Source organism: Momordica charantia (assembly GCF_013281855.1).
Source record: "Momordica charantia cultivar OHB3-1 chromosome 11 unlocalized genomic scaffold, Mcharantia_2.0 BLBB01000011.1, whole genome shotgun sequence".
Lineage (NCBI taxonomy): Eukaryota > Viridiplantae > Streptophyta > Magnoliopsida > Cucurbitales > Cucurbitaceae > Momordica > Momordica charantia.
In genome coordinates this window covers 23,053,338-23,070,250 of record NW_028275159.1, presented here as the reverse complement: position 1 = coordinate 23,070,250, position 16,913 = coordinate 23,053,338, and the positions used below count along the sequence as shown (strand labels likewise).

The following is a 16,913-nucleotide window of genomic DNA, read 5'->3' as shown; positions in this document are numbered from 1 at the left end:
AACTTTATTTTTCTATGGGCAATACATGGACGTACAAATTGATACTTTTTGAAGCCTTGGATTGAAAACGAAATCCTTTAGGAGACTTTAACCTTATTACTACATGGTTATTGCGTACCCAAGCAACAAGCAAATCACTGGTAAGTTGTGGAATCGATCCATCAATGACATTGAGTTTGTTCTTGATAGAAAGAGCAATGATCATCGAATGACTCCATGACGTATAATTATCATCCGTGAGAGGCTCAGTGACAAGAAAAATATTAGAAGTGTCGGTATGATGGAGAAATACGAACTCTGTGAAGATTCCGAAGAAATTACCGACGAAATCGATGAAGAATTTGGTGCGAGAGATTAAAAGTTGTTTGATACCGTAATAAGCGAAAAGAGAGGTAAATAATTTGTACCCTCTTGCATTAATTCTCCTATTGTAATTGCTTATATACAAGAAAGTAAATCATAACATAATAAATAACTACTAACTAAACGAGTAGATATATCTAACTTCCTATATCTAATACAAACTTCTACGCATGATCCTTAATACAACATGTGGAGGTGAGAGATCGAACTCACAACCTCCTAATTGGAGATATATGTCAATTATTACGCCCACTTTGACACTTCTCATGTCTGATATTAAACTATAAGCATGACACTCATGTTAGATTTTTATACTAAGAATGAGTATGCAGATGCAATCCTAGATAGTAATAATACTTGCAAGTCAAGTGCCTTCATCACCAATCTGCATTTGTATGAAGAGTGTAGATACATTTTTTTGTCTGACTTATTTTTTATTTTATATTTTTCATTTTCATTTAACTATTATTATTATGCCTTGGAAAAAAAATGACAAAAAAGATTTAAGAAAAATAAATTAAATGATGAAAGTAAAATTTAAATATATCTAACTAATTTTCACGCAGAATTTCCCTGTCCAAGAAAAAACCAACCAAACCAATGGAAAATGACTGGTGGTTGGAATTCGGTTTCGGAGTAGTTCGATTTTTTATGTCGGTTCAGCAAGCTATATAAACCAAGCATAATGGATCAAAGTTGTTCCGGCTTATCCAAACTGATTAAAACCCGACCCGACCGATTCTCACTGCACGTCCCACCCATGCCCATATGCAGGATTTATTTAAAATTAAATCCAAGCCCAGCCCATTTGTAGTTTGCACAATCGTACACTACCCGTACCCGCTGCCGTACGTCTCTCTGCACATTCCCTTCTCTCAGGCTTCTTCATGTTTTAATTCCTCGTGTTTGTGGGATGAGATATACCAAAAATATACTTATATTGAATAAAAGATTAAATATACATTTAAAAAACAAATTAAATGAAGCTCAGCTATTTGTCACCGGAATAGAAAGAAACATTTGCATTGCCATTCTTGAAGACCAGAACAATGTGTTCAATTTGTAGCTGACCTGCTGCTGTAAATGTAATATTTGGAACTGTACAAGAAGCCCAGAAATCCTAACAAGTTAAGCCCACCCAACAGAAAATAGAAGTAATCAAGATGTGCCTTGTTCAGATTGTTGGCAAACCAACCATCTTGGCCATCAATCTTAGTAGCTTTGTCAATCACAGACACCAAAAAGCTGCTCACAAGACCTCCCATTCCAAATAAACTGGCATAGAGAGCAAGCCCCATACTCTTCAAATCCTTTGGGACTTCTTCATAGAAAAACTCCTGAAGACCAACAACTGTGAAAACGTTTGCAACTCCAAGCAACGCGTATTGAGGAGCCAGCCACCAGAAACTCATTGGAATGGTAATTTCAGGCAGATCAACCAGCCCATGTTGGCCAGCAGTTGTTAGCCTCTTTATTTCAACTAGCGCTGCTATCACCATTGAACTAGCCGAGAAAACCATCCCAACTCCAATCCGCTGCAGCTTCGTGATACCAATGGGATTTCTTGTTAAAGCTCTTACCATTGGAACAAATAAAAGATCATAGATGGACACAAACACAACACTGACAAGGAGTTCGACGGACTGAAGTGAAGCAGCAGGCACGGTGAAGCCCGACATAACCGATCTATCTATCGTAGCCCCTTGCTTCGTGAAGAAGGTGCCTGTCTGTGCAAGCACAACAGCAAAAACAAGTGTTGTAATCCAAATTGGAATAACCCTGAGAATTGCCTTTGCTTCTTCAACCTCATCCTTCGTGCAAGCAGTCCTTCCATGGTTCCAATCATTCGGAACAAAGCAAGCTTTGTTAAGAAATCTGCCAATTTCCACAAACCAATGTCAGTAAGCAAACCACAACGCAGGCTATTGTACAATTGAAAATTTCAGTTGTGGAGAAAGTCCCATATTCTTACTTGAACTGTTGAGATGAAACTATTGTATTCCCATTCTCTTCAATTTTGATTGGTGGTGGAGGAGTTCGCCGGTTCCTAATTGCAGCAACAAAAACTCGACCAATTCTTAGAAATGGATTCTTTCCACGCTGTGTAATGCTATATCGATATGTCCTGGTTCCGAGCACAAACACAAGGAATGCAATCACCATTGCAGCACAAGGAATTCCAAATCCAAGGCTCCAACTGAGGTTTTCCTGTACATAGATGACTACAGAGATGGTTACAAAGGAACCCCCACACAAGCCAAAATACCACCAGTTGAAGAAGGAGCTCTTGGCTCTACACTCCTCCGGATCCTCCCCATCAAACTGGTCAGCTCCAAAAGCCTGGACGCAAGGCTTGTGCCCACCCTGCCCCACTGCCACTAAATACAGAGACACAAAGAAGAAGACTTTGTGAAGCTGGGGAGTGGAACAAGATGTGGTTTCGGTGGAATTTTGGCAGCCGGAAGTGGCTGTGGAAAGGGATTCTGAGAGAGTAATCAATCCTAGCCCCTATATGGAACATGAGGGTGGTCAAACTACGAAATCAGCTTACTAGTGAAACGCATAAACCTACCTGAAATTAACCCATTGGCACAAAACTAAATTGACCAAAATCCCAAAGAGTTGTTGAAATTGAACTAAGTTTTAAATGGGGACATAAATTTGGGAGGGAAAGGCAGAGAGAGACCAAGACGTAAAGAGCAGAAGCAAAAACAATGGTCCGGTAGCGTCCGAAGAAGGAATCGGCAAGGAGTGCTCCGAGGAGAGTGAGGAGCATTGAGAGGCCGGACCAGATGTTGGCATTCTCGGCGGCCGCAGCCACAGACTGGCCCAGTTGCCCCGTCAAGTAGGTTATAAGGTTGGAGCTTATTCCGTAGTACGCGAATCTCTCCGCCACTTCCAATCCTAAATCAACCATTGAATAATAAAAAATGAGTCCACACATTCACGTTCGTATTCAGATTAAGATTAAGATTGAGAATGAGGAGCTTAATTTACCTATTATGAACCGCGCCGACCTCCAACCACCGGACGAGGAGCGGAGGACCGGGTGGCCTCTGTAATCGACGGCACCGCGCACGGTGTCTGCGTCTCTCAGCAGCGTAATATGGGCGGCCATGATTGATTGGTTGTTATTGTTATTGTTATTGTGGTTGAACAACTTATTTATACGATTCTGGAAGGCGAAGGTGATCTGCATCCGCTGCTACATCACTTTCAAGTTTCAAAAAAAGAAAATACAATTCAAATAAGTAACACTCTTTTGGTTCCATCTTCCATTTTGAAATCTCCCATTGAAAACAACGAAGCAACTGCAACTATTCTTGTCTCTTGCCCCACAACTGAACTTGGCTTGTGTATTATATTACCAAAAGGAAATTTTAAAAGGGTTACCCAAACGGGAAATTGCCAAAAATAAGCTACTTTTAAAAGAGTTAAGATACTTTTAGGGATTACTTTCTAGTTTACATGATGTTAGGATTGAGGATTCTAACTCATTCTCAACTTAGTTGGCCTCAAATTATTACTCAAAAACAGCACGGCCAAACTCACTTAGCAGAGTCTTGTGTTTTTAATAAAAGTTGCTATCTTCGAATATGTGCTGCTTCCTAATCAAGAGATAAGAGAGCACCCTTTCTCCTAAAGTTACTGAGTCATGTCGCTAAGTTAGTCAATCAAGATTCGTCATCAAGAGAGGGGAGAGCCATCAACTTTAGGACAAGCCTATCTCGTCATTCACACAATTTCCCAATTCATCATACCACGAAGGAATATTCTAGGGTGGGTAAGGAAGGGACCAAAATGACTCAAATTATTTTTAGATTTAGAAAATTTATCCAAAATTTCAAAATAAAATTTTCTAACTTGCCGGTAAAAGCAAAAATACGAAACTACCCTTAATATACTTGGTACATTTGTATTAAAACTCTCACGTGTTGTTGAGAACTTGCCCATAGTTTTAACCCCCCATCACGCCTCACACTCTTTCTCCAATGGCTATTCAACTACTCTCATCTCTTAGTTATTAACCTTCCATTGCTTTCGGTGATTGGGGCGACAATGGTGGGCAAACTCCTAGACGCCTAAGGCAGCAAAAGCGGCAGACTCCAACAATAGTCGAAAACAATGTTGAATGAATTTGGAGTTTGATGTCTATTTGGTCACTTAAGTGTTAAAATGGACACTTTAGTCCTTGACTTTAGACAAATATTCTAAATATTCCTGAAGTGTTAAAATGGACACTTTAGTCCTTGACTTTAGACAAATATTCTAAATATTCCTGAAGTCATTTAACCTTAGTTGACTTAAGATAATGTTGATCGGACAATTAATATGGACTTTGATGACATGGCAAAAGTATCTTAATTTAATAATTCTTTTTGGTCATTAGCCGGTTGATGTGGCCTTCTCATTTCCGTCTCCCTCCTCCTGTTTCCCTCCTCCTGTTTCCCTCCTTTCTTCTTTAGCAACAAGCCCCTCATGGCCCAAAACAAGCCCCTCATTGCCCGAATTCGTCGTTCGCTGACCGTCGCCTGCCGTGGCATTGCTCGCCAACCACTCCACACCAAAACTAATTTATGCTGTTTTCACTTTACAAAATTATATTTAATCTTCTTTACTAACGTACATCTTATTTTGTTATTAAAAAATTATAGTTATATTTTAGGAGTAAAAATATTTATAAATTTTTTTTCATGAAAATAAAACTGTTATATTGAAAATTATAAATTTTATGATGGTTGGCTAGAAATTCTAATGGACTCATAAAAAATATTGAATATTTTATTTTGAGTTGTATATTTTTATCTAATATTTATCTCAAAGATTATGTAAATTTGTTAAAAACATAAGATAATATATTTAAATTACTGTTACTTACAAAATAATAGAAAATATTTTTAAAAACGTACTAAATTTCTAATAAATTTCAATTTAGAGGATATTTGAGTTATCGAATTAAAATTAAAACATGCATATCATTTCAAATAAACAAAAACATAACAATACTAATTATAAAAAAAAATAACAAATACAAAAAAAATACACAATTATATAGCAATTACAAAATTTTAAAAAATAATAGTAACAATGAAAAAATAAAAGAACTAAATCATTACCCGCATTATTGGATATAGATTTACTTTGTTAGACAAACATCATTATTCAATTTCATTGAACTAAAATTGTTCCTGTTATGAGTAAAGTAAAGCAAGACTAAAATCCGACAAACCAAACTCGGATATCAAGCAGAAGTATAAGAACTCAAAGGCTGAGATCAAGAAGTGGACCCAAGCCAAGAACAAAAGAACGAGGCCAATCGATAGACTGGCTGGCCAGTTTGCCCAAGCCATGGTCGACCTGACCACAAAAACGACTGGTCGGCTCGACCAAGCCTCAAAGCCGACCAACATGGCCAAGACCATATCCCAAGCGCCTGAGAGCTTGGGCTCGGTGCCTTGGTACTAGGTCGATGCTGAGCAGCTCGTTGATCCAATCGATTCTCAATCTTCTCTACAATCCATAGCATATCAAAGCCCTGTCAAAAAGGTCCAAAAAAACCCAACTATATGAAAAGAAGAGGATATATCTTATCTTATCTAAGAAATTTAAAAGGACAAGATATTATGATCACCTTAGGTTTCCCCTATGTATATGAGAAATATTTTATTGACTTAGGACTTTCCGCTCTATAAATAGAGGTAAAATAATCATAATCGAGGTAGGCTATGAAACTCTATTGTTTACTCCGCTTCACACAGAATCCCGTTTATGAATTAAGCATGGGAATGTATATAGCTAGCAACACAATGTGTAATATTTCTATTTTGTAGGTTTCATCGAATTTCCTTCTATTTTAGAAAGTTGGTATAAATTTGGTAATTTCAATAGGCTAAATTTTTGCATCAATAGTATATATCCAAACTTACCAATCAAGATATAACTTTAGTATAAGAATTTTATACCAACTAGAACATATCATGTATGTCTTAAATTTGCTTTCAAGATTATAGAGATTTTGAGAGCAAGAAACTGAGACATAACTAAAAAGAAAAAAGAATAGTGAGCTAGTATTGTAAAAAAAAATGGTAGAAGAAAAACTTTTTATATTAATAGATGAATATAAAATTACAAATTTTTAAAATCTAAAACGTTTCAAATCCTATTATTAATTATTCTCAGAGAAAATCATTAAATTTTTCATAAATTAAAGAATAACATTTTTCTTATTATTTTAGATTTCATGTAATTGTTACCGTGATAATTAATTATTTATTATTTATTGATTATTAATTAATTAAAGAAAAAGTGTAATGATAAAAAAAAAATATTCTTGCAACCACTTCCATTTCTAATACATTTACATTTTATAGATTATACATCATTGTGGTGGGTTGCAAAAATATTTTATATATTTTAAAATTTCAAATATAGCAAAATATTTAAATTTTTATTTTCGGAATTTTTATTATTCCATATCTGATATATATCTGATGTATATCTATATCTGATATACATCTAATTTATATATGATATAGATCTGATGTATATTATATATCAAATCTATATCTGATATAGATCCGATGTAAATTTGTATATGATATACATTCAATCTATATCTAATGTACATATGATGTAACTCTGATATACTTCCGATATACATTTGATGTATCTCTAATATATAGTATCAGATGTACCCATGATATATGTTATCAGATATACCATTGATATACATCAAATGTACATATTATACATATAATATATATATATATATATATATATATATATATATGATGTATTTCTAATTTATGATAAATTAAATATATTTCCAATTGATATATTAAATATATTTGAAATTGATATACTAAATATAAGGTATATCAAATGTTTAATTTTTAGTGGTATATCAGCTGTTTAAATTCTAGTTTACCATTTCAATTTGTTGATTAATATACTAATATTATCAATAATGTTGATTACTATATCACTACTATTTATTCAATATTAATATTAATTAGATATTAAATCTAAGAGATCAACGGTTTAAATTTATAAAGTATATCAAAATTTAACTTGTCTTTTTGGACGTGCATAGTCCACGTAAACCTTTTATATAATAACTTTATATTTCAAAAATAAAAAATAAAAAATTTTGCACCATTGTTTTCATCTGAAAAAAAATATTAGATATAATAGTATTATATCAGCACATATGTATCATAGTTATATTAGTAGATATAATGGTTATATCATAGGTATATAAGTGGTAAATTAGAAGCATATTAAGTATATATCAAATATATATCAGTGTTATATTAGTGGCAAATCATATAATCATATAAGAAGTTATATCAGTAGATACCATTGTTATATCAGTGATATATCATTTGTGGTATATCATTTGTCTATCAATGGTAAATTAGATACATATCACATATATATGTGTTGTATCAGCATGGTAAATCAAGAATTATCATACGTATATCAGTAGTAAGACAGGTTAGAAGTTGAGTAGATATCATGGTTATTACAAAAGTAAATCAATTGTATATCATTATTATATCAGTGGTATATCAGAGATATATATTAAATATATTAAAGGGTAAATTTGTAATTTTCTAATTGGACCTCCGTTTTTTCTGAAAAAAATTCTATATTTGAAAAAACTAAATGTGGTTGCTATTTTACTTATTTTACTAAATTTTTTGCCATATTTGTAAGTGCCCCTAGAATATTAGCACCTAAAAGTTTAGGCATAAGATAATTTCTTAACTCTGCTTCTTTCATTAACCTCAATATAGTTCGACAATTTTAATTTACATGTGGATAAATGAGAGGATATCAATTAATGAGGTGTCAATTAGTATCCCATGAAAATTTCTCCTCCTCTTGTATGAAAATATTTCATATCTCCTCCATTTACGTGTCTTGTGTAAAATGTATCCATTATATAAATAAAAAATACGTATTTTCTAGGTGTGGTCTACCTATTTAAACTACATTTCTCTTACTAATTATGTGACTGTTTAATTTTTTTTCATTTTTCTTTATTTCTTGTTATTTAAATATTTTTTAGACATCTTCGCTTGGTACTTTCACCTTCTCAATTTTTGATTGGGATTATTACACTCATACTTTATTTAGACACTATAATTATATAAAGAATTGAATTGTATAAAATTTACACTTTTGTCATGAAACAGTCCCATTTAAAATGGTACCCATCACCCAATTTACTAATATATCTTTTTGTATCTCACCTCATTATTAATTAATTTTTAAAATCCAAAATTGGTTAATTGGAGGTTACATTTTAAATCCCTTAAATTTTGCTTAGGCTTTCCACGAGTAAAAAATATCAAATCCCCAAAATCTTCCATTATTGAAAAAATTCGAAAACTCATTCCTCCGGTTTTTCTTCTTTCTCTATCGTTATGTTTCCGTTCATTCTTTCGTCTCCGACCGTCGTCTACGTTCCTTCATCTCCGGCCACCGTCGTCGTTCTTCTTCGTTGCCGGAACCATCCGTCTAGCTTCTCCTCGTCTCCGGCCGCCCATCCATTGTTTCCATCCATTGATCCCGATGTTTCTTTTTTGTCGCCAACCGTCCGTCGACCATTTGAGCTCTCCGTTTATCCCAACCATCATCTAGTCGCCGACCAGAAGATTTGTAGGTTATTTGCTTTGTTTGTTAATTGTAGAGAGATATAGTCGTATATACTTTATAGCCAGATATAGATTATATCTTCATATAAGTGTATGTTATAATGACTATAGTTTATATATAAGTGTATGTTATGATGACCATAGTTTATATCACCATAGTTAAGTGTATGTTTTAATAGCTATAGTTTATATCACCATTAAGTGTATGTTGCTTAAGTTTATAGCCGGATATAGTTTATATTTTCGTATAAATGAAAAGGTAGCCGGATATAGTTTATATCTCCATATAAATATATATATCTCTCTCCATATAAGTGTATATTATAATGATTATATTATTGAAATTCGACCAATATTTGTAATGAAATTAAAAAGTATTTTGTAATAAATTTCATTATTTAGTAGAATATATTAAAGAGTAAATTTGGGAATTATCATAATAATGGAATATTTTGTAATAAATTTTCTTTAGTATAATATATTAAGGAGTAAATTAGGGGATTATGAGAATGATTGATTTAGGTCCCACAATAATTTAATGTTTATAAAATCAAATTTGGAATATTAATCTTTTGCATTTAAATAAAAGACTAATTATAATAAATATAAATGCAATAAATAAGGGTAAAATCAAAATTAAAATAAAATCCTACAGGTATAAAATTAGAAAATTTTAGACTAAGTTTCTAAAACAGCCCTCCAATGACATTATTTGTTTTTCATTGGCAAAAATACACATGTTTCTATGTGAGGTAGACATATTTGAAAGTAAAAATGAACCATATTCTATATTCTCTTTTTTAATGGTATACTCCCTCTCTTAATAATGGCTAAATATGACTATTTATTTAAGATAGTGCCTTAATTTAATGTTGTGTTAAGTATCCACTTTTAAAATTTTTGTATTTTTTTTAGTTTAGAGATGCTTACAATTTATTAATGCATAAAGATAATAAATTCTTTCTTTTAACTATAAGAATATAAGAAGGCAAATTCAAATTTTCCAATTCCCTTATCAAATTTTCATAAAAAGATTTATGGAAAAAATAAGCCTGAACACATTCAATTTCATCTACTTTTAAGTATTGCAACAATTACTTTAAATTTGTACAAATATTATAATTTTAGTATTCTTCTACAGTTTCAATAAATTGTACGACTTGATAGGACTTCAAAGTAAAAGCTTTTTTTTCTTCTTTTTTATTTTTTGGCGGAACATTTTCATTTGATATCTTCTGTTGTGGATTGGGGGCGGAAAAAGTGGTGGCGGCAGAATGGAGACTCAGATTCCTCTGTTGGATGAGACGGTGGAGGGCGCAGTTGATTACCAAGGCCGTCCTGTCCACCGATCCAATTCCGGCGGTTGGAGATCCGCCGCACTCATCATAGGTAAATTCCCACGAGATTCTGTTTCCTCAATTCCGAACTCCCACTCATCATTCATCGTTGATTTCATTTGATTTAGGAGTGGAGGTTGCTGAAAGATTTGCCTACTATGGAGTTTCCTCCAACCTCATAAACTTCTTAACGGACCAGCTCGGACAGTCGACGGCCATGGCTGCGGCCAATGTCAACGCCTGGTCCGGTGCCGCGTCGCTGCTACCTCTTCTTGGGGCCTTTCTCGCCGACTCCTTCCTCGGACGATTCCGCACTATCCTTCTTTCCTCTGCCCTCTACGTCTTGGTTCGTTTCTTCTTTCCATTCCCCAACTTTGATCTCAGATCAGCTTTGTCTAAACTTGGATGGAGCTCTTATTCATGAACACTCCAAAACCATGCTCAAATTGACGTGTTTAACATTTTTCTTTCTAAGTTCAGGGACTTGGGTTGCTGACTCTGTCTGCAACATTTCCTTCTCCCAACATTTCTGCCTGCCAAGGCCAACACACCCAAAAAGCCGTACCATGTTCCCCCAGTGATGCCCAAGTAATTTTATTTTTCTCCTCCTTGTATCTGGTGGCAGTTGCTCAAGGAGGACACAAACCTTGCGTCCAGGCCTTCGGAGCCGATCAATTTGACGGCCAACATCCAGAAGAAACCAAAGCTAAAAGCTCTTTCTTTAACTGGTGGTACTTTTGCATCTCTCTGGCCACTTTTGCAACTGTTAATATCTTGAACTATGTGCAAGATAATCTTAGTTGGGTTCTTGGGTTTGGAATTCCTTTCATTGCAATGGTTCTTGCACTGCTAGTTTTCTTGCTGGGGACTAGGAGGTATAGGTACAGCAACACAGGAGACGAGGAAAACCCATTTGTAAGGATCGGACGGGTGTTCATCACAGCACTGAGAAATTGGCGTCTGACTTCTTCAGAGATAGCTCATGAAGAGGAAATTCGTGGCCTTTTACCTCACCATAGCTCTCGACAGTTCAGGTAAATTGTAAGATAAAAGAAGGGTAAAATGTATGCTCCTTTTACACTAAATTATTGCTGCTTCTCTCAGAAATCCACTCCTTATATTTATATGATATGAATTATAATATAAAATGTCTTTGTTTTATGTGCCATTTAGTTTTGCTCGTATTGTTATACTTCTTTTCATAACTTTAGATTCTCTAATATGGCAGGTTCCTCGACAGAGCTTTAGTTGTACCTAAAAGTTCAAAAGAAGGCGGTCGTGCATGTAGTGTCAGTGAAGTTGCGGAAGCAAAAGCAGTACTTAGGCTTGGTCCTATATGGGTTACATGCTTAGCATATGCTGTTGTGTTCTCTCAGTCATCAACTTTCTTTACAAAACAAGGAGTCACAATGGACAGATTAATAGTTTCTGGATTTGAAATACCAGCTGCTTCACTTCAATCCTTCATCAGTCTGTCTATTGTCATTTCCCTACCGATATATGATCGCGTACTCATCCCGATAGCTAGAAATTTCACTGGGAAACCTTCTGGAATTACAATGCTACAGAGGATTGGAATTGGGATGCTGTTATCTGCCCTTTCCATGATCATCGCTGCATCAATCGAGTTAAAAAGGCTCAAAACAGCTGAAGAATATGGTTTGGTTGATCTGCCTAAGGCAACGGTTCCTCTGAGTATATGGTGGCTGGTTCCTCAGTATGTACTGTTTGGAGTTGCAGATGTTTTCACCATGGTTGGGTTGCAGGAGTTTTTCTACGACCAGGTTCCGAGTGGACTAAGAAGCATCGGTCTCTCCCTGTATCTGAGTATTTTTGGGGTTGGCAGCTTTTTAAGCAGCTTTATCATCTCTGCAATTGTAAACTTAACCAGTGGGGATGGCAAAGAAAGTTGGCTTGACAACAATCTCAACAAAGCTCATCTTGATTACTTCTACTGGCTACTTTCTGGGCTCAGTACTATCGGATTGGCCGCTTTCCTATGTTTTGCAAGAACTTACATCTACAATAAGGGGAACCCCACATGAATTATACTGTCTAGGAGTGTTGTAATTTATAGTGAGTGGGATTGGAAATGTATTGTTATGTATCAAAATGGATCTATTTGAAACTTTATCTTACCGATTATCATCTGTCGAATTCTAGTTTTAGTGTCGTCTACAGATTTTGAGTGGCAGACTTGACATTCCATTTTGGTTAAGATATTTAGAAGCCTGCATATTGTATGAAGTTATAGAACTCTGTCTCAACACAAACCTAAACCAATCCTCGTTTGTTTTTCTAATAGAGAACTGTTTTTACTTTGAGAAGAGAGTAGGAATTCCAGCATACCCATAATGGTTTACACACAAACTTGCAGTCCTTGGGAGAGTGAAGGAGAAATTTCTGACCAAAGGCATCTGGTTCCACTTCAATCTAGTGTAAAATGGCTGGAGATTCCTCCTCTCCAGCTTAAAAACAAAACCATAACAAGCCATTGAAGTCTGCAGTATGACTGAACTGAAGCTTTCCATGATTTACATTTTATAGCTCATTATTCTGACGTAAAGAAGCTTAAGAATGAGGAGCTGACCAATCTGATCCCAAAATTATTCATAGACATGAATAAACGTTCACTCTCATTTTTCATACTCTTCGTTGGTAAGTAGAATGTGGTGAATGGTTGATTTTGATGGAATAAAGTATTTGTATTCCAATATATCAAAAGTAAGAAATACATAGCCTTCTTCTATAGGAAAGACTCGATACATACAAGGGATTTAAATAGGAATAGAATAATCATTAATATTTACAACTAATTACAACGAATATTCACAAATAAACCAACACTCCTCCTCAAGCTGGTTTAAAGATATATTCTATTGCCCACTTGACAATCATCATGTCAAATTGTACTTTAGGTAGTCCTTTTGTCAACACATATTGTTGGGAGATCAGGGACACAGATCACACCGGTGTCCACTTTTTTTCCTTTATGAAATGTTTTTCAATTTCAATTTGCTTAGTCCTAAACCGTAAGGGTTGGGTTGGGTTGGATTAGGTAAATTCTTAGTTTGGATTGTGTTGAAATTTTCTAGAACCGACCGTTTCGGTTCGGTTCACAGGTTTATAAACAAGATTTTCGGTTCAACTCGAACCGAACCGAATATATATATACATGGGATATTGACTCAAATGACCCCAAAAGAATATTTTGCTCAAATAATTCACCCTTAAAAAATGTTTTAGATGACCCATTGGATTATTTTAATTAAATAAAAAATAAACGAAATTACATTTGTACCCTTGCCTCCAAACCGTTGGCCTCCCCCCGTTTCCCCCTCTTTCTCTTCCTCTCTTTTTCTGTTTTTTTCCTCCCCTGCTTCTTCCTCTGTTCTCGAACGAAAGTGCCATTGACCAAAGACGAAAGCTCTTTTCTTTGCTGTGAATTCGTGTTGGCATTCGATTTTGGAGGTAAGTTGAATTCGCTAGTTTGTGTGGGTTTGTCCATTTCAGCATTTAACCGTTTTGTTTTCAAATATTGTCGATTTCATTGTTTTTAGGGTTTAGTTTCCATCGATTTAAACCTTTCTATTCTCATCGTGGTTATCTGTTAGAGTTAGAGGTTTTGTTATTGTTTTGTAAATTTTGAGTTTGAAGTGGTGGGAGGTTGAAGAAGGTGAAGAATCGGGGTGATTTAGGGTGAAATGGGGTAGGGGCTGTGAAATTTCAAAGTTTTGAAGGGGGCGTTTGAGTTCTGGAAAAACTCCTGGGGACAATTTCGGGCAGGGAAGACCGATGTTTCAAATTTCTTAGGGGTTCCCCGTGAAACACGTCGTCCGAAATTTTTCGGTCACGATTTCGCCAGAAATGAGGCTCGAGGAATGTGGTAATATTGACCCTGAGGAATTTCGTTTGCTGTTTAATTCTTGGGAACAATTTCGCCCGAGGTCGACCCCAAGGAATTTTACAGCAATGCAAAGATGGTTTTTTTTTATATGTCAACTTTTTACTTGGTTGTTTCTGGATTATTTCTGTCTTATTATTGTGTTGGTGTTGTTTTTTCTTGACTCATTTCCAAGTGTTGTAAAATGGAAATGATACCATCCTGCAATCTACGCCTCTGCCAACCTAACATGTCTATCGTACATAGTGAAGACAGACAATGATATTAAGACAAAACTCACCCTCAAACAACTTGCTATGTTTAGGAAAATTATTGTTGGCCACCTCCTTGACGTGGACCTCGTATTTAACGGGCCATTGATACACATTATTTTACTTAGGGAGGTTGAGGAGAGTACACCAGACACTATTAGCTTCAACCTTTTTAGGACTAATGTGTCTTTTGGTCGGAGAGAGTTTAACATCATTAGCGGCCTAAAGTATTCTAGGAGTCTAGTTAGGAAAGACACATTTCCTCAAAGACTTAGGACCCTATACTTCAACGATACACAGACCCTATACGATTCGAGGATGATTTTGATGCGGTTAAGGTGTCAAATAGGTGCATTTCGTAGAGTTAGTTCTGTTGGGGCGAGAGAGAAGCCTGAAGTTTGACCATACTTTGCTGGGAATAGTCGACGACTGGGAAGCCTGCTGCAACCACGATTGGGGATCGTTGTCATTCAAGAAGTCAATAAATAGTCTGCAGCGTGGACCATCCAAGAAGTCGATGGAGGGAGGGTTGAGGAAATCATATAGTCTCTATGATTTCCCATGGGCGTTCCAGGTACGGACATAAATAATATATTCTTTGCTATTTTTGTTTTCTATTGTGGTTTATAACATTCATCGTGTATTTGTACAGGTGTGGGCGTACGAGACTATATCTTCTTTATCGGGACGTGTTACGACTAAAGTAAGTCTGGACCCCGTGCAACGCATCCTCTAGTGGAGGTGTGGCCATTCGACTGCATATCATGTGCTGGTCAGAGAGATTTTTTGATCCTCTACTGTAAGTTAAATCTACGTTATCATTATTTGTTAACTAATTTTCATCTTCACCCCATCGACAAGTTATCATTTGTGCAGGTAAGAACGCGAACATTAGACAAAACCAATGCTAGACGAGCTTCCTGAATAGGTCCTTCGACCCACCCGAACCAGAAGACGACGAAGTTATGATCAAAGGTTTGCATGGAAGCGATGCTGCAGAACCATCCATAGCACGTGAAAGAATTGAGAATGTCGCTGGGGGAAAAGGTGTGAATGTCTATCAGGGTGAGAAAGAGAATGCAACTAAGGTGAATAAGGGTGGGGAGGATAAGGGTGATGACATCAATGTGGAGTCTGAGGAGAATGATCGGAGGGGAATAAGAGTGAGAAGAAGTTATGCATGTCCAGTGTGCGTCTTAGGAGAGTGGAAATGAAGGGATGTGAATCCCGAAGCGGAAGCGGACTTTCGTTGCTGATTTTCGGGATACAAAATCGAATTTTACAGAGAAAAATACAGAGAAAACTTTACCTTTGAAGAACGTTTCTTCAACTAGTTTTCCTCGAACACCACCACTATTTCTTCCTCGCTATCCTCTTGGGTCTCGGGATCGTGCTGGTGGGAGCAAAAATTTGGAATGAGAGGGAGAGATTGAGCTTCTTGAGAGAGATCTGTGGGAGTTCACTTTTTTGTTCTGTTCTGTTCTTCTTTTGTTTTGCAGAACTGCAAAGGAAGAAGAACAAAAAGCAGTGACGTGGGGAGTTACCCCACATCACTTAACTGCCCACTCCCATGCAATTTTGCAGGAGAGTTAATTATTAATTTATATATTAATTAATATTAATAAATAATATATATATAATAATTAATATTATATATATAATAATTAATATTATATATTAATTTATTAATTAATCATATTAATTAATAAATATAATTAATTATTAATCCAATTAATAATTAATTAATAAATATATATATAAATCAAATAAATAATTAACACTTAATTATTTATTATAAAATTAGAATCATATTCTAAAACATTTCTCTCGCATAACCTATAGTTGTAATGTACATCTTATGCACATTATTTTTAACCTATAGTTTTAATATGAATCATATTTATATTAATTTTATTTGAATCTCATTCAAATAATTTCTCTCATAATATATAGTTTTTAATTTATAATTAACTATATATTATAATGTATCAATATACATATAATCCCTTAAGTAATTTGAACAATTCAAATTCTTCCAAAAACTTGATCTTCATTTTACCCGTTATGAGCTAGCAAGGGGACCTAATGGACCTACAGATCCGAAGCTTCAACGATGCAAGATTAATCAATCAAACTCATTGACCGAGTTAATCTAGATTCGTTAACTACGGGTCATTCTACTAAAGACCCGCAGTTACACTCTTCTCACTGCAGAATGTTTTCGTGTCCATGGATATATGACCATTAATGACGAGTCAATCATTCACGAGTGTTCGTAACTCAAGTTGGGTCAAATTACCGTTTTACCCCTGAGTTACATCTTACTCCTTAAACACCACTGCTCCTCTAATGAACAACCCGGTTATGGTCCAACCAATAACCGGAAGTTCCTCTC

General features: G+C 35.2%; 2 protein-coding genes and 1 long non-coding RNA gene across 3 annotated transcripts; 2 read left to right on the top strand and 1 right to left on the bottom strand.

The window, feature by feature from the left end:
• Window positions 1-1,357: 1,357 nt before the first annotated feature.
• LOC111022370 (protein NRT1/ PTR FAMILY 5.10-like) lies at window positions 1,358-3,485 on the bottom strand. Its single transcript, XM_022299536.2, has 4 exons — window positions 3,361-3,485; window positions 3,050-3,267; window positions 2,336-2,871; window positions 1,358-2,238 (listed from the first exon to the last, which is right to left on the bottom strand). The coding sequence occupies exons 1-4, from the start codon at window positions 3,479-3,481 to the stop codon at window positions 1,419-1,421; spliced, it is 1,695 nt and encodes a 564-aa protein (XP_022155228.1). The 5' UTR covers window positions 3,482-3,485; the 3' UTR covers window positions 1,358-1,418.
• Window positions 3,486-10,227: 6,742 nt separating this feature from the next.
• LOC111022355 (protein NRT1/ PTR FAMILY 5.10) lies at window positions 10,228-12,525 on the top strand. Its single transcript, XM_022299521.2, has 4 exons — window positions 10,228-10,415; window positions 10,492-10,709; window positions 10,844-11,397; window positions 11,592-12,525. The coding sequence occupies exons 1-4, from the start codon at window positions 10,301-10,303 to the stop codon at window positions 12,406-12,408; spliced, it is 1,704 nt and encodes a 567-aa protein (XP_022155213.1). The 5' UTR covers window positions 10,228-10,300; the 3' UTR covers window positions 12,409-12,525.
• Window positions 12,526-13,707: 1,182 nt separating this feature from the next.
• Window positions 13,708-16,096, top strand: LOC111022358 (uncharacterized). Its single transcript, XR_002602965.2, has 4 exons — window positions 13,708-13,834; window positions 14,868-15,092; window positions 15,171-15,317; window positions 15,395-16,096. It is a non-coding gene; the product is annotated as an uncharacterized LOC111022358 (long non-coding RNA).
• The last annotated feature ends 817 nt before the right edge of the window (window positions 16,097-16,913 follow it).